A 17,368-nucleotide genomic window follows, 5' to 3' on the forward strand; every position below is an offset into this window, starting at 1 on the left:
ATAATACCGATGCGTGAACCTGTTGCACCCTGTACGTTCGAGCAATCACCAGCAAGGCGAGCACACAGTGCGCCCACTGAATTACGATCGTCATCAAAGTAGCCGACTTCCTGGCCGATTATCGCCTTGAAAGCATCTTGGCGCAGGCGAGATGTCATTTTCACGCCCGCAGTGCTGAACATGTAAGTTTGTAGAAGTGAGCCAATGCCAGCAATTATGCCGATAACGATGAACAGAATAGCAAATAAAATCGATTGTTTGGTGATATAGTCATCATCCGGATCGGATAAGATCTAAAAGTGGAACATAGAAGACTTAAAAATTTGAATTTGTGTAGTCAATATCAGCTCGACTTACGCCAAAGAAGTCACCAAAGAGCACCGCCCATACGGGGAATGTAGCACCGTGCAGCATGGCCGCTATGCAGCCGACCAGAATGTAACGCCACTCAGGCGCATTCATTTTCATCAGCTGTGCAAAAGTGATATTGTGTTTCTCGGCTTTAATCGTCTTCCTTTTCGTCTTCTCTGTGGAAAGAATATTAAAATTAGTTGGTATTTCGTCGCTCGCACGAATCGTTATAGAGCCACTTACTTCGGCTTACCACACTATCGGCATCTGCTTCATCAAAGCTTGAGTCACCCTCGTCGTCGGAATCATCTGGCACAGCCAATTGTTGTTTACGCTGGCGCACAGCATTCGAGGTGTTCGCCAATGCCTCTTCCTCTTCTTTGCGCTTGGAGATCATCACCAACTTGCAGTAAAGTCCTTCCGCGCGCATTAGTTCCTCATGCGTACCCTGCTCGGCTACAACACCATCCTTCACGAACACTATCAAGTCGGCATTTGTCACTGTTGAGAGCCGATGTGAAACCACCAGCGTGGTGCGTCCTTGGCTCGCTACATCGAGTGCGTCTTGCACTCGGCGCTCAGATGTGGGATCTAAGGCCGAAGTCGCTTCATCCAAGAGCAGTATCTTCGGGTTACGTATGAGTGCACGTGCAATGGCTATGCGTTGCTTCTGGCCACCGGACATCTGTGCGCCACGTTCACCGACCATAGTGTCGTAACCGTTTGGCAGCTTCACTATGAAGTCGTGGCAATTAGCCATGCGCGCGGCCTGCTCGATTTCCTCTTGCGTTGCAGTGGGTTTACCGTGAAGTATATTTTCGCGTATGGTTGTGGCAAACAGCACTGGTTCCTGCCCGACAACACCAATCTGTGAGCGCAGCCAGCCAACATTGAGTTCGCGTAGATCGCGACCATCCAAACGCACACAGCCGGTGGGTGCATCGTAGAAGCGCTGCAATAGTTGGAGTGTTGTTGACTTGCCACAGCCAGAAGGACCAACCAACGCAACCGTTTGACCTGCTGGCACTTGCAATGAGAAGCCCTTGAGCACCTGTACATCAGGCCGCGCCGGATAATTGAAATGTAAGTTCTCAAAATTTATGTTCCCCACAACTTTTTCCAACTTGGCGCCGCTCTCATTCAACGGATCAATTTCCGATGCGCGATCAATGGTGGAAAAGACATTCTGTGCAGCGCCTTGTGCCGTTGCGAACGACTCTACATGCGGCAGCGAGAAACCCAAATTCTGTGCGCCCATTATTATGCTGAAGAGCACTATGACCAATGAGCCAGCAGTGTACAGCTTTTCGTCCTCATATCGATACTTCAATATCAGTTGTATGCCATACCAAATAGCTACTGCATAGGCAATATAAATAATGAACCACATAAGGCCGGCGCCAATACCGGAGTATAGTCCCTTCTTGCGTCCCATCACATCAGCAGGCACCAACAACTTGGCGAAACGTTCAGTCTCCTTGCGTTCACCACTAAATGCGAAGACGGTTCGTATGCCCGAGAAGACCTCCTCGGCGACCGCACCGGCATTTGAGTAAGCCTTCAGTTCCTTTTGTGTGAATGTGCTTTGGATTTTTGCAACATAGGCAGTAGAAATGATAATAAACGGACAACAGGTGAGTACCACCAATGTTAAAAGCCAACCATAGACAAAAGAGAAAATAATTCCTGTTACGAAGGTCATAATGAGGAAAACGAATATTGCGACTTTTTCGCCGATTCCCTCTTTCATTTTATCCAAGTCTCTATATTTAGGAAAAAAAAAATTATTGAAAATCTGCTGTGTGAGTGGTGTGTCAAACATACTCAGTCATCTTATTGGCGAACGTATTGCCGGAAGACGTGTCATACCAAGACATATCCTGACGTAAAATGGATTCCAAGAAAAGTTTTCGAATTTTTGCTATCTGCATTCAAAAAAAATATATACGAATTTTATGCTATTCAAATTTCTTTTCACAGATTTACCAATGTTGTACAAACCTGTCTGAGTGCAACTTTATTGAGCATATCGACCGCTAGCGCCAAAAGTATCAACTCCACTACACACCCAACGAGCGTAGCTAATCCATAAGCCAACGCATCCTCCTTGATTGCTAGCATATTCTCCGCATGACTCGCATCCGTACTACATTAGCAAAAAAAAATAAATAATATTAGCGACATTTGTATTTATGTTAAAAACGATAGCCTTTCCACTTACAGCTTCCTACCGCCGCCGAAGGCACTCAAAATCGGCGCTGGTGTAGACGTGCCATTGCCAACGTTGCGATCTATGAGCAGCGTTGTTAGCTCGGCGTAGATGATTATATTGTATGGTGAACTAAGTGCAGCTAGAGATGCCACAACAGCACCAAAAACTACAAGCAAACGATCCCATAATGTCGCATAGCGAAACTGAAAAAAAAAATAAGTGTAAAGGAATACATATACATAGTATGTAAATAGATATAGGGAACTATCCGGTGAGCAGGAAAGAAAATAAGTTTCCTCCTGTACATGTTGTTTATCCTTTTTCTGCAGGGAAATCTATTAATATGCTAGATGAAAATGAAAATCCTCAGCCAGTGGCGGATCCAGCGGGGGGTTTTCGGGGTTAAACTACGTGTCAGTCAGTGGCGGACCCACGGTAGGTGTTCTAATACATAGACGCCATATTATACATGGGCGTAGCCAGGTAGGGGCAGGGGGGTGCTCGAGCCCCCCCCTTAACTTTCAAATTTTCCTTATATATATTTAAAATAGTACCCTGAAATGCCAGCTTATCGTTTATTATATCGATAAGTTTCGAAAATATCGATAGCAAATTCAATAAAAATATCGATAAAAATTTCGATAACAAAATCAATAAAAAATATCGATAACAAAACCGGCAAAATATCGATTATTATATCGATGAGTCCCGAGAATTCCGAAAATCTCTAAAATCCGGAAATAGTCCCCAGATTGAGTCTCTGTCTATATCCTTTTCTCTATAATTACCTTTATTTTAATCTTTCTTCCTCTATCTTCATCTCTACTTTTATCGGTATCCTCATACTCATATTTTTCTTTATATTTATATTTATCTTTGTTTTTACTTTTATGTCTTTCATATTCTTCATCTACATATTCCCCTTCACATTTGCTTTTTATAAATATTGCGCCATCTGTTATTCAAAAGCCGAAATACCTACACACACATACTTTTTGTCTCCTTCTCCTACTTCCAGCGCATGGACGTTTTTTAAAGTGATGAGGAAGTGATTTTGTATGGAAAATTATTTATGCCCATATATTTGAATCAAATAAACATACTTAAAAGATATCAACCAATACTTCCCATATACCAAATGAAAGGAAAAATCTTGAATTTTTGGTGCAATTCAGAAACAAAAAAATGTGCTAATTTTTTCAACAATTTTTTGCATTAAAATGCTCAATATTTGTTGAACTTATATAAAATTTGTACACGATAATATTTCTATTGCTCCAAAGAACCTATATCCCGAAAATGAAAGTTTAACCTGCAAATCGTAAGTTGCTAGAACCCCCAAGGCTCAAAATTGACCCCGAAATAAGCCAATAAGAATGTGTCGTTAGGTTTGGAATTATGTCTTTCAAACGCCACACGTTTTTTTCAAATCGCTTTATTAGTTCACGTGCAACAAGCGTTTTCGTAAAGCTCTAAAAATTGCAACTACAACATTTGAGCATAGCCTCCATATCGAAACGTAAGACATATTCTACGTCAAAATATGTACTACCGCTATGACAATAGGGGAAACTGCCTGGCTGACGAGTTCGTAAGAAAGGGTACCCAGGGGAGCGGGTGGGACCCCCAAAACCCCTACCTGGGTTCGCCCCTGGCTCAACCTATTAAATATATGTTTTTTTTTATCGGTGTAACAAATATAATCACAAAATCAGATAACCCAAATAGGTTGAAAAGGCTGTATTCATTCGTATTCGGAATGCAGTTGCAATCATAATCGATATATGAAACCCGATAGTTACTATGACGAAGAATGTGAAGCATATCGCACACCGTCTTCAAAAGAGTCACAACTCAAAATTTGGCATTTTTGAGATTATGCGCTAAAAATGCATAAAGAGCTTTTATTTACCTTTCAGCAAAAGCTGGAGCAAATTTTTGTTATAATTTGTTAAAAAAAACCCAAGGTAAAGTCGCCCTTGCCCATATGATTATCATATGCTAAGAAATAGTTTTTCGCATTTTCTGACAAACGTGTTATTTTGAGTTGTGACTCTTTTGAAGACGGTGTGCGATATCTTCAAGAAGGTCAGAATACGAGGAAATATTTATATACATACATAGATCCTACTTTTTTGTCCACCCGAAAGAATTTTAAATATTCTTTAAACATTTTTCAAGTTTGAAATGCAACCATTGACCCCAGCTGGCAGTGAAAATTGCAAGTTTCTGCAAATTTACGTTCGTGTAAAATGTTGCAAGCATCTCTCGATGAGAGAAAATCTTCAAATTCATAGGAATTTCGCTGCTGAATGAACCTTACTGTACTGGATAGGTGAAAGCACCTACTGTACCTCTTTTACGTTGACATCAATGACCAAATAAATTTAAAAAAAATTCCTTAACATTTTTATTTCGCTTCATAGTTTCTTTTTAGACAGAACACTCACCAGCTCTAAATATGGGTATCTTATTTGTGAATCGCTCGTGCCGCTGAAAATAAACCAATAATTACATATTAGGAATATGGAACTATGTATGTGGTCGTGTTTGTAAAAAATTTAGCTTACTTCTGTGTTTTAGCCTCAAAGTCTTTTGGTCCTGGTAGAGTATCCGATTTCTGGAAATTATCAGCTGGCTCTGGGCGGCCTTGCATTGCAACATTGTAGCTACCATTAACCATGGTTGGACAATTGCCTAGCCTCAGAGTATTCTAGTAACCGTAGTATTTGGTTTTTAAGTGAAACTGAAATCAAAAACAAAAACATTAACGAGGAACCAGTATTTTTTTAATTCTATTTTGAGCAATATGCGAGATAAGTAAACAATTAAATAATATTATTTTTTATTAAGAATTTTATTCTTGCGCAGCTTCGTCAAATTGGGAAGTGATAGGGAAGTGTTGCGAAGATTTTTAAGTATGATAAATGGGCTATCTATTAATGTTATATACATGTATGTATGAATATATATATGTATGTGTATACCCTGTTGGAAAATAGTTGACTGATGAAAATGTCATCAATGAAGTCGTTAATACCATTTTACTTGAATTGACTACCAAAAATACCTGCTTGGAAATGGTAGTCACTAAAAGCCAGCGTTCGCAAAAGAGTACGAGTCAAAGAGGAAGACATTAAGTAGAACAGAAAAGGGAGAAACCCAGTCTGCAATGCATAGTCAATGGGTGTCATCATGGTTCAGTTATGCATACTTGGCATTGCATGAGAGAGAGTCAAATAGGGAAGCGTGTAAGCGGTTACCCAGCGCACAGCATTACATTTGCAGAAGTCTGTTGGTTTTTGATTTCCTAAGTAAAAATGACATTCTATGCAGTGCAGTGCAAAGTATGCATAACTGAGCTATCATGCTGGACGCCATGTCTGAAGAGAAGAATTGGCAAAACTCACACTTGCTTGAAAAAGTCATTGATGACTTTTTGGAAATGCCAGCTGCTTTCGGCTTGTACGAAATCAGGCGTGGGTAGGGATGCTAACGATACATCGATGTATCGGCAAAAAAAAAAAAACATCCATGTTTTAACCGATGTTTTCAACGCTTAAATATCGTTGCATCGATGTTCTTAACATCGAAAGTTTGGGAATTAATTTTTGACATTAGATATAAAATTACAGATGAACAATTAAATTCGACATCGATTTTTTGTAATCTGATATATCGACATCGAAAATATCAATGGTTTTTCTGCCAATATGGCAACCCTAGGCGTAGGTTTCCAACTGGGTATGCTTATTCTTAATAGTATCCTAACATACATATGTATGTATGTCGGTATGTATGTACATTTGTATGTCTATCTCTCTGTATATGTGTAAGCTTGCTTTTGACACGTAGTAGCTTGCTCAGTGCTTGCTCAGACACGTAGTATATCAATTGTAAACTTGTGAAGTGTAAATAATTTCTTAATTGCTTGAACTCGGTGATAACGAATTTCGAAGTAATGCACTCGCATCCCGGTGTAGGTATACATTTGTACATTTATACTTACCTACATATATACATACAAAGTAATATAAGAACAATAAAAAATAGATCATTTATACACATTTAGTGACATTTATCTGTCAAACAACAATTGTACTGCATTATTATTTGCGCAGATCTATTCATAAACACGCTATTTGATTTGAAAAACAAATATGTAGATGCGCTTTAAAACCATTTGGTATTTATTTATGCACTTTGAAAATGCTACATGTAAAGTCTGGGTTGTGTTCTGCTGTATGAAGAGCAAACACCACCCGCCAATAAAATGCACTAAATGTTTATGGTCAATTACTGGGCATATAAACTTACATAGTTAATACTAAAGATAGCTCTAGGTGTTCCTTCATGTTTATATAACTTTGATAAGAATTTCATAAAAATACAGAAACAAATGATGGATTTGGTGGGCGGCTTAAGCGAGTTTTTGCTTACTCATGCATGTACCTACTAAGTACATATCGCACATATGAAGATTCGTATATACAATTCAACGTATTTACTGTTGGACCATTTATAAACTACTATATACGTAATTCGTTGGGTTCCTCCAAAAAAAGGATGTGCCAAAAATTACGCTGGAAAACACACATGTCTGTAAGAACATTGATGATGTAGGTTCATAGGAGCAACAATTTGGGGTTGCTCTCCAAAATACTGAGATTAGTCTATACGGCTATAGTGCGACCTATGATAACTTATAGAGCAATCTTCATAAAGGCACTCACTAAGATACATAAGCGATGAGAGCTTGTCCAAAACTATTATTGAAAGTTCTTCAAGAATCTAAATCATAACCCATTTCATATTCATAGCCAGGCGCAGGCGAAAGGAGCAAATGGGTCTATGAGCCGTAGGATGATCGAAGCAGAGCATTAGGTTGGTATATCCGAAACATATAACCAACATATAGATATTTCTACAAAGATCGTTCATTGACTAAGGAAGTACCGGAATTGAGGTACATATTTGGGGCCGGGGCACAGTGCAGTGAAGGTAATTTATGCACTAAAAATAATTTAGCCGAAATTTTCCTATAAAATAAATTATATACCGCCAGAAAAGACAACCCAAAGAAATGTTTTTTTTTTTGATTGAAAAAAAAAACGCAAAAATATGACCTACCCAACCGACTTCCAGTTTCGACCGGAGGTGGGTTAAACTTTTGTTTTACTGCAGATTCTGATTCTGAGGAAAACACTTTTTTGTTTTTGTTTAAAACTTTTTTGTGGGAAGTGGCAGTTTAACCCTTTAAATGACCTTCGAACTTAAACTTGTCCTGGACTTCTGAATTGAGTGAAAATGTTTTATTGAAAAACAAAAAAATATGAATTACTAAGAGGAGGATGCTCTATATGTTGGTCTTATTGCCGACTCCCGGTTTCGACCGCAAGAAGATTTAAATGACCGGAAGTTCATTTTTTAAATGAGATATACATGCTTTTATCACAGTTTTGCGTTCTGCGGATAAAATACATAGAGCTGATTTGGTAGGTCATAAAAAATATTTCCCTACATTTTAGACGGGGGTTGAGGGGTGGTGTAGGACACTCTGTATAGTAGAGAACTAGGTTAGGTTGAAGTGGCTGCCAGGCCCAGAAGACGCCAGTACACTTAGGCCCAATCAGGCCCATTGTGAATCCATATGGCCAATGGCCAGTGACATATCGCCTCTATTGAGAGTGAGACTTTCTCTCGATCTCCATATATTCCATTTTGACCATGTAAGCTTCCTTGAATTACGCGCTCCCATCTGGTGGGGCTGCTTATTCAAGCAAGTGTTCTCTTAATAAGAGCTTGCAGGAAGCGAGTCGCATACCCATCCTCTTCCAGGATGGAAAAAGTAGAGAGGAAGTACCCCCCTTGCAAGCTCGTCTGCCTTCTCATTTCCTGGTATGTCACTGTGCTCCTGTACCCATACCAACTGCTCTGCCATCACGCTAAGTGATTTGTGGCAGTTGACAACTGTTTCCGAATTAATGGTGACAGCGTAAAGTGCCATAAGGGCCGCCTGACTATCTGAGTATATATATCTATTATTACTGGCGATAACAGCTACATTTAGGCTGTCAATGGCTTCTTGTATGGCTGCCAGTTTGGCTTGAAAGACGCCACAGTGGCTCCTACCCTGTTTTCTAGTTTGGAGCCGTCCGTATAGAATCTTATGGCATTTTCAGATCCTGGAACTCCTTCGATCCATGATTCTCTGCTAGGCTATAACCTTTAGTGAACGTGAGCATTGGTACACAATAGTCCGTTGTGCTCGGTAAATGGTTGTCGGTTGATAAGAGCCGCTTTCCAGCTTCTAAGATCCTGTAGTCTTAGGGCAACTATCACAGCGTATTGCCTTCCCATAATATCTATGGGTATGATGTTTAGAATCGTATTCACACAAAATTCTGAGATAGGGATGCTTTCTTGAATCAAGTTCGGAAGTAGGGAGTTATTGAAAAGTTTTCTGGGATAAGGCGCTTTCAATCTGGCTAGGTCGATCTTCCACTCAGGTATCGATATATTTTTCTTCAGAAAATGATTTTAATGAAAATTAGAAAATGTTCTATCTCTCAACTTGGCAGCTAATATTTTTAATTCAATAAAACTATGTATTCATAATTGCCGCATCAATGTTACCGACACTGACACACAAATAGACAAATGTCGAAAAATTTGTTGAAACTTTACTTCTACAATAAATACCGGTGATTTTAAAAATTAGATCGTTTTTGTACCGGTAAACAATTTCCAAAAATTCGGATTTTTATTAACAGTTCCCAATTTTGAGAAAAGCGGAGGCGTTAGCGCCCATATTTATACTTTCAACTTTTTTGTAATGGTTACCAATTTTGAAAAATCCAAAAATTTAGTGCCGGCTACCAAAGGATACAAAATAACTAAGTCTGGTGCGGAGATGCACAGTGGTTCGGATAGCAGATCTAGCTGGACGTAAGTCAAAATTTTTTTGTTTTTAAAATACTTAATGGTACTTGGAATACATTCCTGACAATACATTCAAATAGAAATTGCATTTATTAAAGCATTAACATATGAAAACAAACAAAAAAGGTAAGTCAACGCCGCCAAATTTGAGAATTCTATTTTAAAGGCTGAAATTTAACTTAAAAGATTGCTAATTTCACTCACAGATATTTGTATAATTACAAATTGACTTTATAAACAAAAAATTACACTTATTCCGCTATAGATTCAGAGGTCATAACGCAATTTATGTCCACACTGGTATAAGCAAATTTATTCTGAAAAATCATCATTTTGATTAATTTGTGTGTTAAAACAGAAAAATACTGGGAGTTATAAAAACTTTGGTTATTTAAGAGTTAAAAAAAATAGTAACTCGCGAATTTTCTGCTTTCTGAAATTAAAAAATTATACAACAGGCATGCAAATCTTTAAGCGCTGTTATAAATTTTTTTCTGAAATTTATTTGTGTTTCCTGCTGTGATCTTAAATTTTAGTCATGGTAAAGAAAATCTTAAAAAGTGAGTTGTTTAACATTTGGAGAAGTGTTGCTGAAACTTCTAAAAGACAACAAGGTCCGTGATTATGTGATTAGTAAATTGAAAGAAATATCTGATGAAAATGCTCGTTCCGAAGTAAATAAAGTAAATTAAGTAAATGACTTTAGATTCGTAATCAGCAACCCAGAAAACCCCCAGATACCCAGTTACATAGAAATCTACCGATTTTTTTTTAATTTTCGTCCGCCATATTGGATCCTCCATTTTGAATTTTTGGTAAATGACTTTAGATATGTTATCAGCGACCCAGAAAACCCCCAGATACCCAGTTTCATAGAAATCTACCGATTTTTTTAATTTTCGTCCGCCATATTGGATCCGCCATTTTGAATTTTTGAAAAGTGACTTCAGATTCGTAATCAGCGACCCAAAAATCCCCTAGGTAAGAAGTGGTGTAAAGATCCATCAACGAGAATTTGTTTAAATAGTTTCGTCCAGCTAGATTTGCGATCCGAACCACTGTGAGATGTGGGGATCTCCGAAATAGCAGCTATAACTTCTACCCCGTAGACTTTATTGCTATTCCCATTTTTCCTAACAAACAAATCGTGGTATAAAGTTCAATAACTCAATTATTAAAAGAAGTATAAAAAACATATTTTAATGGCCTTAATCTGATTGGAATTCTTTTGATTTGTTGACTAAGTTTATTCATATCTTATTGAATTATTTTATCAAATAAAAAAAATGAATTAAATTACAAAACCACTTCTAGGGAAGTTCGATTTTTTTACATATGAACAGTAAGTGTTTCCAAAACTCCGCCACATAATATTTCAATTACACAATTTCAATTCAATTTCACAATACTTCAGACTACATTATTTCGCAATTGTTTGAAGAATTTGCCGTACTCAGATGTGTCTTATCAACAAATTATTTTGCACATGCGTACAATTTACCACTCCTACTTCTAGACTCACTCCTCTAAATTACTTTTGTTAATAGTTAATTGATGTGTACTTAAATTATAAGTACTCTACTTATTACACAAAACTTTTCACTTACATATGTACATACATATATAGAAAAGCAATCGATATAAAATTTAGAAAAGTTATAGCTAGTAAATTATTATTTTTTAATTTTAGAACGTTATCAAAACTTTATCACATCAAGTACCTACGAGTATTTCAATTTCCGCGCAACTTCTATATTTATTATTTTATTTGCACCAACGCGTGTGTGTCCATTACAACGTCCCGAAGTCAACTGAAGGCTCCATACAATTGGGGCTGAATAAAATATTGGCAAGCCTTGCAGCTAATTTTAACGAATATACTCGGGGAAAAAGACGCAGCACCAGTAGCACAGATAGCAATAAGATCATATAGCCATGCTCGTATTTTCTTTACTTACTAATTTAATAAATTTGCTCTTGTTAACATTTTCGCGTTTCATCCAAATGTATGCATTACGGCCATAAACAAACTTATCACCACCATATCTACTATATGCTATACACATGTATGTATGTACATACATATGTGTCTAATACATATTTAATAATAATCCATATACACTTAGGTCTTTTTTTATGCGGTACATGCGTTCCTCAGAAAGCCACCTAAAAAAAAATCCGCACTTTCATACAAAAACAGGGTATGCGTTCCAGCATTTTCAAAATCCGCATAAATTCAGATACTCCATATAAAAGAAATTGAGAGGCCAAATCGACATTTCATTCTGATGAAAAGCTGCTAGTTTCTGCTGGAAAAATTTTTGCCAGCAGCCATTTGCCAGCAAGAAAAACAGCTGATCAAAGTCAACTGTTTTCTATTTATGAAAATATTTAAATTTATTTCAGGTTTAGATTTAGATTTAGATTTATTATTATAATTTTTAAGTTTGAAATAACTTATTAGAACTGCAAATGTATCGGTAGAAAGCAAATACTCATTTACTCATGTTGCTTTAGAAGTACTTCTAATTTATATTCTTTTCATATTTTCTGTTTTATGCTTTTGTACGTAAAGAAAATTTCGATCAGCTGTACTAAAAACTTGCAAGTTTTTGCTAGTTTTGCGTTCGTGAACTTTTGCTAACATTTCTCTCTTTGAGAGAGAACTGATAAAAATTCATTAGAATTTTCCGCTGAGAGATGTTTGCTGGAAGAATACGCGAATACACCTAATATTAAGCAAAAAAAAAAAACTATTTCTTCCCTTCAACACTTACATATATTCCATGTAAACCTGAACATTAATGAAATGAATAGAATTTTATCTGCATTTTAACCAAAAACAAAGAAAAAATACCACAATGAAAACATTAGTCATATAAGAAAAAATGGTTTGAAAACCGCATTAATTCAAATCCGCGTAAAAAACGCATAAAAGGAGACTTAAGTGTACTTGTAACCGTGTAAAGGAAATGAACTCCAATAGAAGATAGATATCAAATGGGGGACTGAGCGTTTTCAGGTGTTGACAACGACCAACATATCGTCGTTTAAAGTACAAAAACCGCGTATCAAGATAACGCAAAACCGCGTATGTGAATTATTTTCTAGATAGTAAAAACACTCATTGTTCAAAATGGCTGTATTTCAGGACTAATGGATAAGGATTGAGCGAAGAGCTTGTGTGAGCAAATCCAATTTTTGGCAGAAAATGGCAGTTACCTTCTACAGCTTCTGCTAAAAAAGCTTTGTTAAGACACAAATGTCGAGTGGGGACCGGAAATTTCCACTGTTAAACCATACCTGTCTTGCCGAATTTCTTACCATCGCTGTCTTAACATCAGCTGTCATTTCGTTTTTTGACAACTCAGTTTTCATTTTACCGCGCCATCGACATTGGGTACAGATCGATCCAAGTCGAATTTATACAAGGTGGTGTTATTGGCGAATTTAGGTTTTCGCCGCAGTACTTATTAATGTCAAAATAGTGTGTTTGTTGCTATATGAATTCGCCTTGTTTACAACAAATACATCATTTTGACTTAATTAGTACCTCGGCGAAAATCTAAATTCGCCATCAACACCACCTTGTATAAATTCGCCTTGGATCTGTCTGATTGGCTTGATGCCACTTCGCCAAGTGCGTCTCTTCTTTGTGAAGTCACATCAGTAGCCCACACTAAATATAAACGGATCAAGCTGCAATGGGTTGTCCACTAGGGTGGTTCTTAAATACAAGCGGGGGGAAAAAAGTTTAAAATGTTAGGCTCTCACCCCCTAGGATTTTTCTAAATCGAAACAAAGATTACCAGTATTCTTTTGTTAAAAAAATTATATTTAGAGCTACTTCAAAACCGATGAAGTTTTCCATGCATTTGGTATGGGAAAAAACACTTCACAATACTTTTTGATCGGAAAACTCTGTTTTAACTATTATTTAACTATGTATTAACTATTTTTATAGGTCCCCTAAAAACCGCAAAAATTTACACTGAAGATGACAAAACGCCGAAACAGGTTTGTCTCCAAAATTTGACAAGGTATGATGGAGATTCGATCCAAAATAAATCATCTTACCACTCAGTCGGCTAAATCAACCAACACCAGCGAATAAATTTTATTTCTTATTTTGCCGGCGAATAAACTCATAAATATTTTATTTTTTTATTGCGTCGTTGAATCAAATCACAATTCAAATATATTTCTTAATTAAAGGCGAAATTAAAATCAAAAAGTATTTTGAATCACGCAATCCTGATCACGCTATTTGGATAGCGCCACCAAAATATATTTAACAAAGTGTGATTGAATTTGACATTGCTCTCAGAAAAACCATCCTATAACGAATCGAAAAAAAATTTGAATCGTTTGTTTATATTTTTTTACACTATAGTGCCTTAAAAGAGAGCCGCAGTGAGTTGTCAATCACACCTTGAGCGCCACAGCAAATTTTGAGATTAATGAGAAGAGTTTGTACTTGTACACAAGGTGTATTAAACAAGGTGTGATCAAAATGTATTCAACAAAGTGTGATTGATTTTGACATTGCTCTCATAAGAAACAGGCTATAATGTCAAACTGAAATGAATTCTTAACCCATTCGAATTTTTTCTTTCAAATTTTAATTTGTTCAAAAAAAAGTTACACACAAATTTTTCAAGCAACAAATTTTCTTAATAAACGTGAAATTGTTAAGAGATAAACCGCCGAGAAGAGCAAGTAAGTACAATTAAGTTTGGTAATAAGTAAATACGTTCGACTTTGCTTAAATATTTTATGTAAGGAAACCAAGATGAAACGGAGCAAAACGTTTGAACGGTGCGCTGTATGCAATACAAGTCAGGACACGAAAATAGTGCGATATTTTAAACCACCTAGTTGCGAATTTAGACGGCAGCGATGGGAAGAAAGCTGTGGTGTTGTACTACGTGATTCATCTCGCGTTTGTGAAAACCACTTCAAGGAAAGTGATGTCCAAATCAAACACTTTCCAACGAGCTCGTTTATACCCATGCGCAGTCCCAATGCCATACGGAAAAACTGATACAAGTGAGGATTTAGTACGCGATCAGGATACATTCTTTGTTGATGCCCAAACTCAAACAGACGACTCTTTAGAATGCACGTTGCGAACAGAAATATTTCGGCTTACCGAAATAATTAAACCATGCAAGCAAGTATGGTAGAGCTTAAATTAAAACCGCTCGAAGCAAGGTCTTTAATGGAAAACTATTTCGCATGAAAAAAAATTTAATTTCAAAATTGTTTGAGTTAAGCTCACATATAAAAGTGGTAAAAAATGTAAAATCATACTTTTATAAGTGTCGAATAATGCTTAGGATAAAAAATTTAAATATAAAAATAAACGCACAAAAGTATAAAACTAGGGCAATTAAAAACAAGAAAATTGCTAAAACGATTTTATAAACAATTTGTTTTATTTTATTGACAAAATATATGTGATGTAAGTAATGTAAGTAAAATAAAACTATAATCGAAATAAAAGCCTAGGGCATCAGTGCTGATATGATAAATGCATCACTAAGGGTTAATTCGTTTGTTTATACTTTTTGACATTATAGTACCTTAAAAGAGAGCCGCACGGAGTTGTCAATCACACCTTGTTTAATACACCTTGGGTGTGATTGACAATTCAGTGCAGCTCTCTTTTAAGGTACTATAATGTCAAAAAGTATAAACAAACTAATTAACCCTTAGTGATGCATGTATCTTATCAGCACTGATGCCCTAGGCCTTTATTTCGATTATAGTTTTGTTTTACTTACATTACCTGGAATATATATATTTCGTCAATAAAAGTTTTAGCAATTTTCTTGTTTTTAATTGCCCAAGTTTTATGCTTTTGCGCGTTTATTTTTGTACTTAAATTTTTTATCCTAAACATTATTCGACACTTATAAAAGTAGGATTTTACATTTGTTTCCAATTTTATATGTGAGCTTAACTCTAACAATTTTGAAATTAAATTTTTTTCATGCGAAATAGTTTTACATTAAAGACTTTGCTTCGAGCAGCTTTAAATTAAGCTCTTCCATACTTGCTTGCATGGTTTTAATTATTTCGGTAAGAGGAAATACTTCTGTTCTCAACGCGCATTCTAAAGAGTCGCCTGTTTGAGTTTGGACGTCAACAAAGAATGTATCCGGATCGCGTACTAAATCCTCACTTGTATCAGTTATTTCGTATGGCATTGGGACTGCGCATGGGTATCAACGAGCTCGTTGGAAAGTGTTTGATTTAGACATCACTTTCCTTGAAGTGGTTTTCACAAACGCGAGAGGAATCACGCAGTACAACACCACAGCTTTCTTCCCATCGCTGCCGTCTTAATTCGCAACTAGGTGGTTTAAAACATCGCACTGTTTTCGTGTCCTGACTTGTATTGCATACAGCGCACCGTTCAAACGTTTTGCTCCGTTTCATCTTGGTTTCCTTACATAAAATATTTAAGCAAAGTCGAACGTATTTACTTATTACCAAACTTAAATGTACTTACTTGCTCTTCTCGGCGGTTTATCTCTTAACAATTTCACGTTTATTAAGAAAATTTGTTGCTTGAAAAATTTGTGTGTAACTTTTTTTTGAACAAATTAAAATTTGAAAGAAAAAATTCGAATGGGTTAAGAATTCATTTCAGTTTGACATTATAGCCTGTTTCTTAAGAGAGCAATGTCAAAATCAATCACACTTTGTTGAATACATTTTGCTTGTACATACATACTCGTTTGAATATACATATCGCCATAGTTGCCAACTTAGTGCTTTAAGCACTAGATTTAGTGCTTTTTGAAAATTAAAACGCCAAAAAAATGGTTTAGTGCCTGGTGCACTTTTTAGTGCTTTTTTCTGAACTAAAATTTCTGAATTTACAAGAATCTACAAATTTAAATGCACTAAAATGCACACCATGATTGATAAAAAGATGAAGTTGCAAACCCACGTTCTTGCGTTCTTGTTAAATTATATTTGCGTTGAAAATGCTAGCACGCAGATAAGTTAAGTATTTATTTTTTATTTTCTTGATTGATTACGCAGTTCGAAAAATTTTAATTTTTTTTGCCATCTGAGTGCATCGGTTTTTGTAGATTCTTCGGTGCTGAATACAAATTTAGCTGCAGAATTTCTATACCACGTCAGAATTTTGAGATATCCTAGCCTCTAAGTGTAAAAACATGGTTTTCGCAATATTTGAGGTTATATTATAAAACAAAAATTTTTTTCGCTCATTTCTACTTTGGGTATCATTAAGTATTACTCTTCCCCTTTAAAATTCAATTCCGTTTGTTGCGATTCGATTGTTCCTTCTCCAGATGTACCAGTTTTAATGTGCAGTACTTCGGTATTACTTCGCAAGCATGAATGTGTATTTATTTATACATGTAAATATTGTTTATTTTTTTACTTTTGTTTACCGCAAACTGTTATGAAAAAGAGTATCCTTTGATTAAAAAAAAAATTTAGTGCTTTTAGTGCGGTAAAACGCTCTTTTTTCCAAGATTTGGTGCTTTTTGTAACTGAAAAGTTGGCAACACTGCATATCGCACACCGTCTTCAAAAGAGTCAGAACTTGAAATTCGCCATTTTTGAGATGATGCGCAAAAAATGTACACAGAGCTTTTATTTACCATTCAGCAAAAGCTGGAACAAATATTTGTTATAATTTGTTTAAAAAAAAACTAAGGTAAAGTCGCCCTTGCTCATATGATTATCATTTGCTAAGAAATAGTTTGTCGCATTTTCTGACAAACGTATTATTTTGAGTTGTGACTATACAAAACTGTCTACTCAAAATATTTCTAAAAAATCGAAAAAAAATCGAAATTTTTACGAAAGTTTGTTGAT

General features: G+C 36.2%; 1 protein-coding gene across 1 annotated transcript; it reads right to left on the minus strand.

Moving 5' to 3' along the window:
- Positions 1–7: 7 nt before the first annotated feature.
- LOC118754473 (multidrug resistance protein homolog 49-like) lies at positions 8–11,433 on the minus strand (the record flags this gene model as incomplete). The annotated part of the gene is made up of 9 exons (XM_036489350.1): positions 11,227–11,433; positions 5,134–5,309; positions 5,014–5,056; positions 2,573–2,766; positions 2,353–2,497; positions 2,176–2,276; positions 595–2,114; positions 358–527; positions 8–293 (listed from the first exon to the last, which is right to left on the minus strand). Coding segments are annotated over exons 2-9 (2,572 nt in total), but the record flags the coding sequence as incomplete, so codon positions are not given.
- Positions 11,434–17,368: the final 5,935 nt, after the last annotated feature.

This window comes from Rhagoletis pomonella, unplaced genomic scaffold (assembly GCF_013731165.1).
Source record: "Rhagoletis pomonella isolate Grant_MI unplaced genomic scaffold, Rhpom_1.0 Rhpom_scaffold_03954, whole genome shotgun sequence".
Taxonomy (NCBI): domain Eukaryota; kingdom Metazoa; phylum Arthropoda; class Insecta; order Diptera; family Tephritidae; genus Rhagoletis; species Rhagoletis pomonella.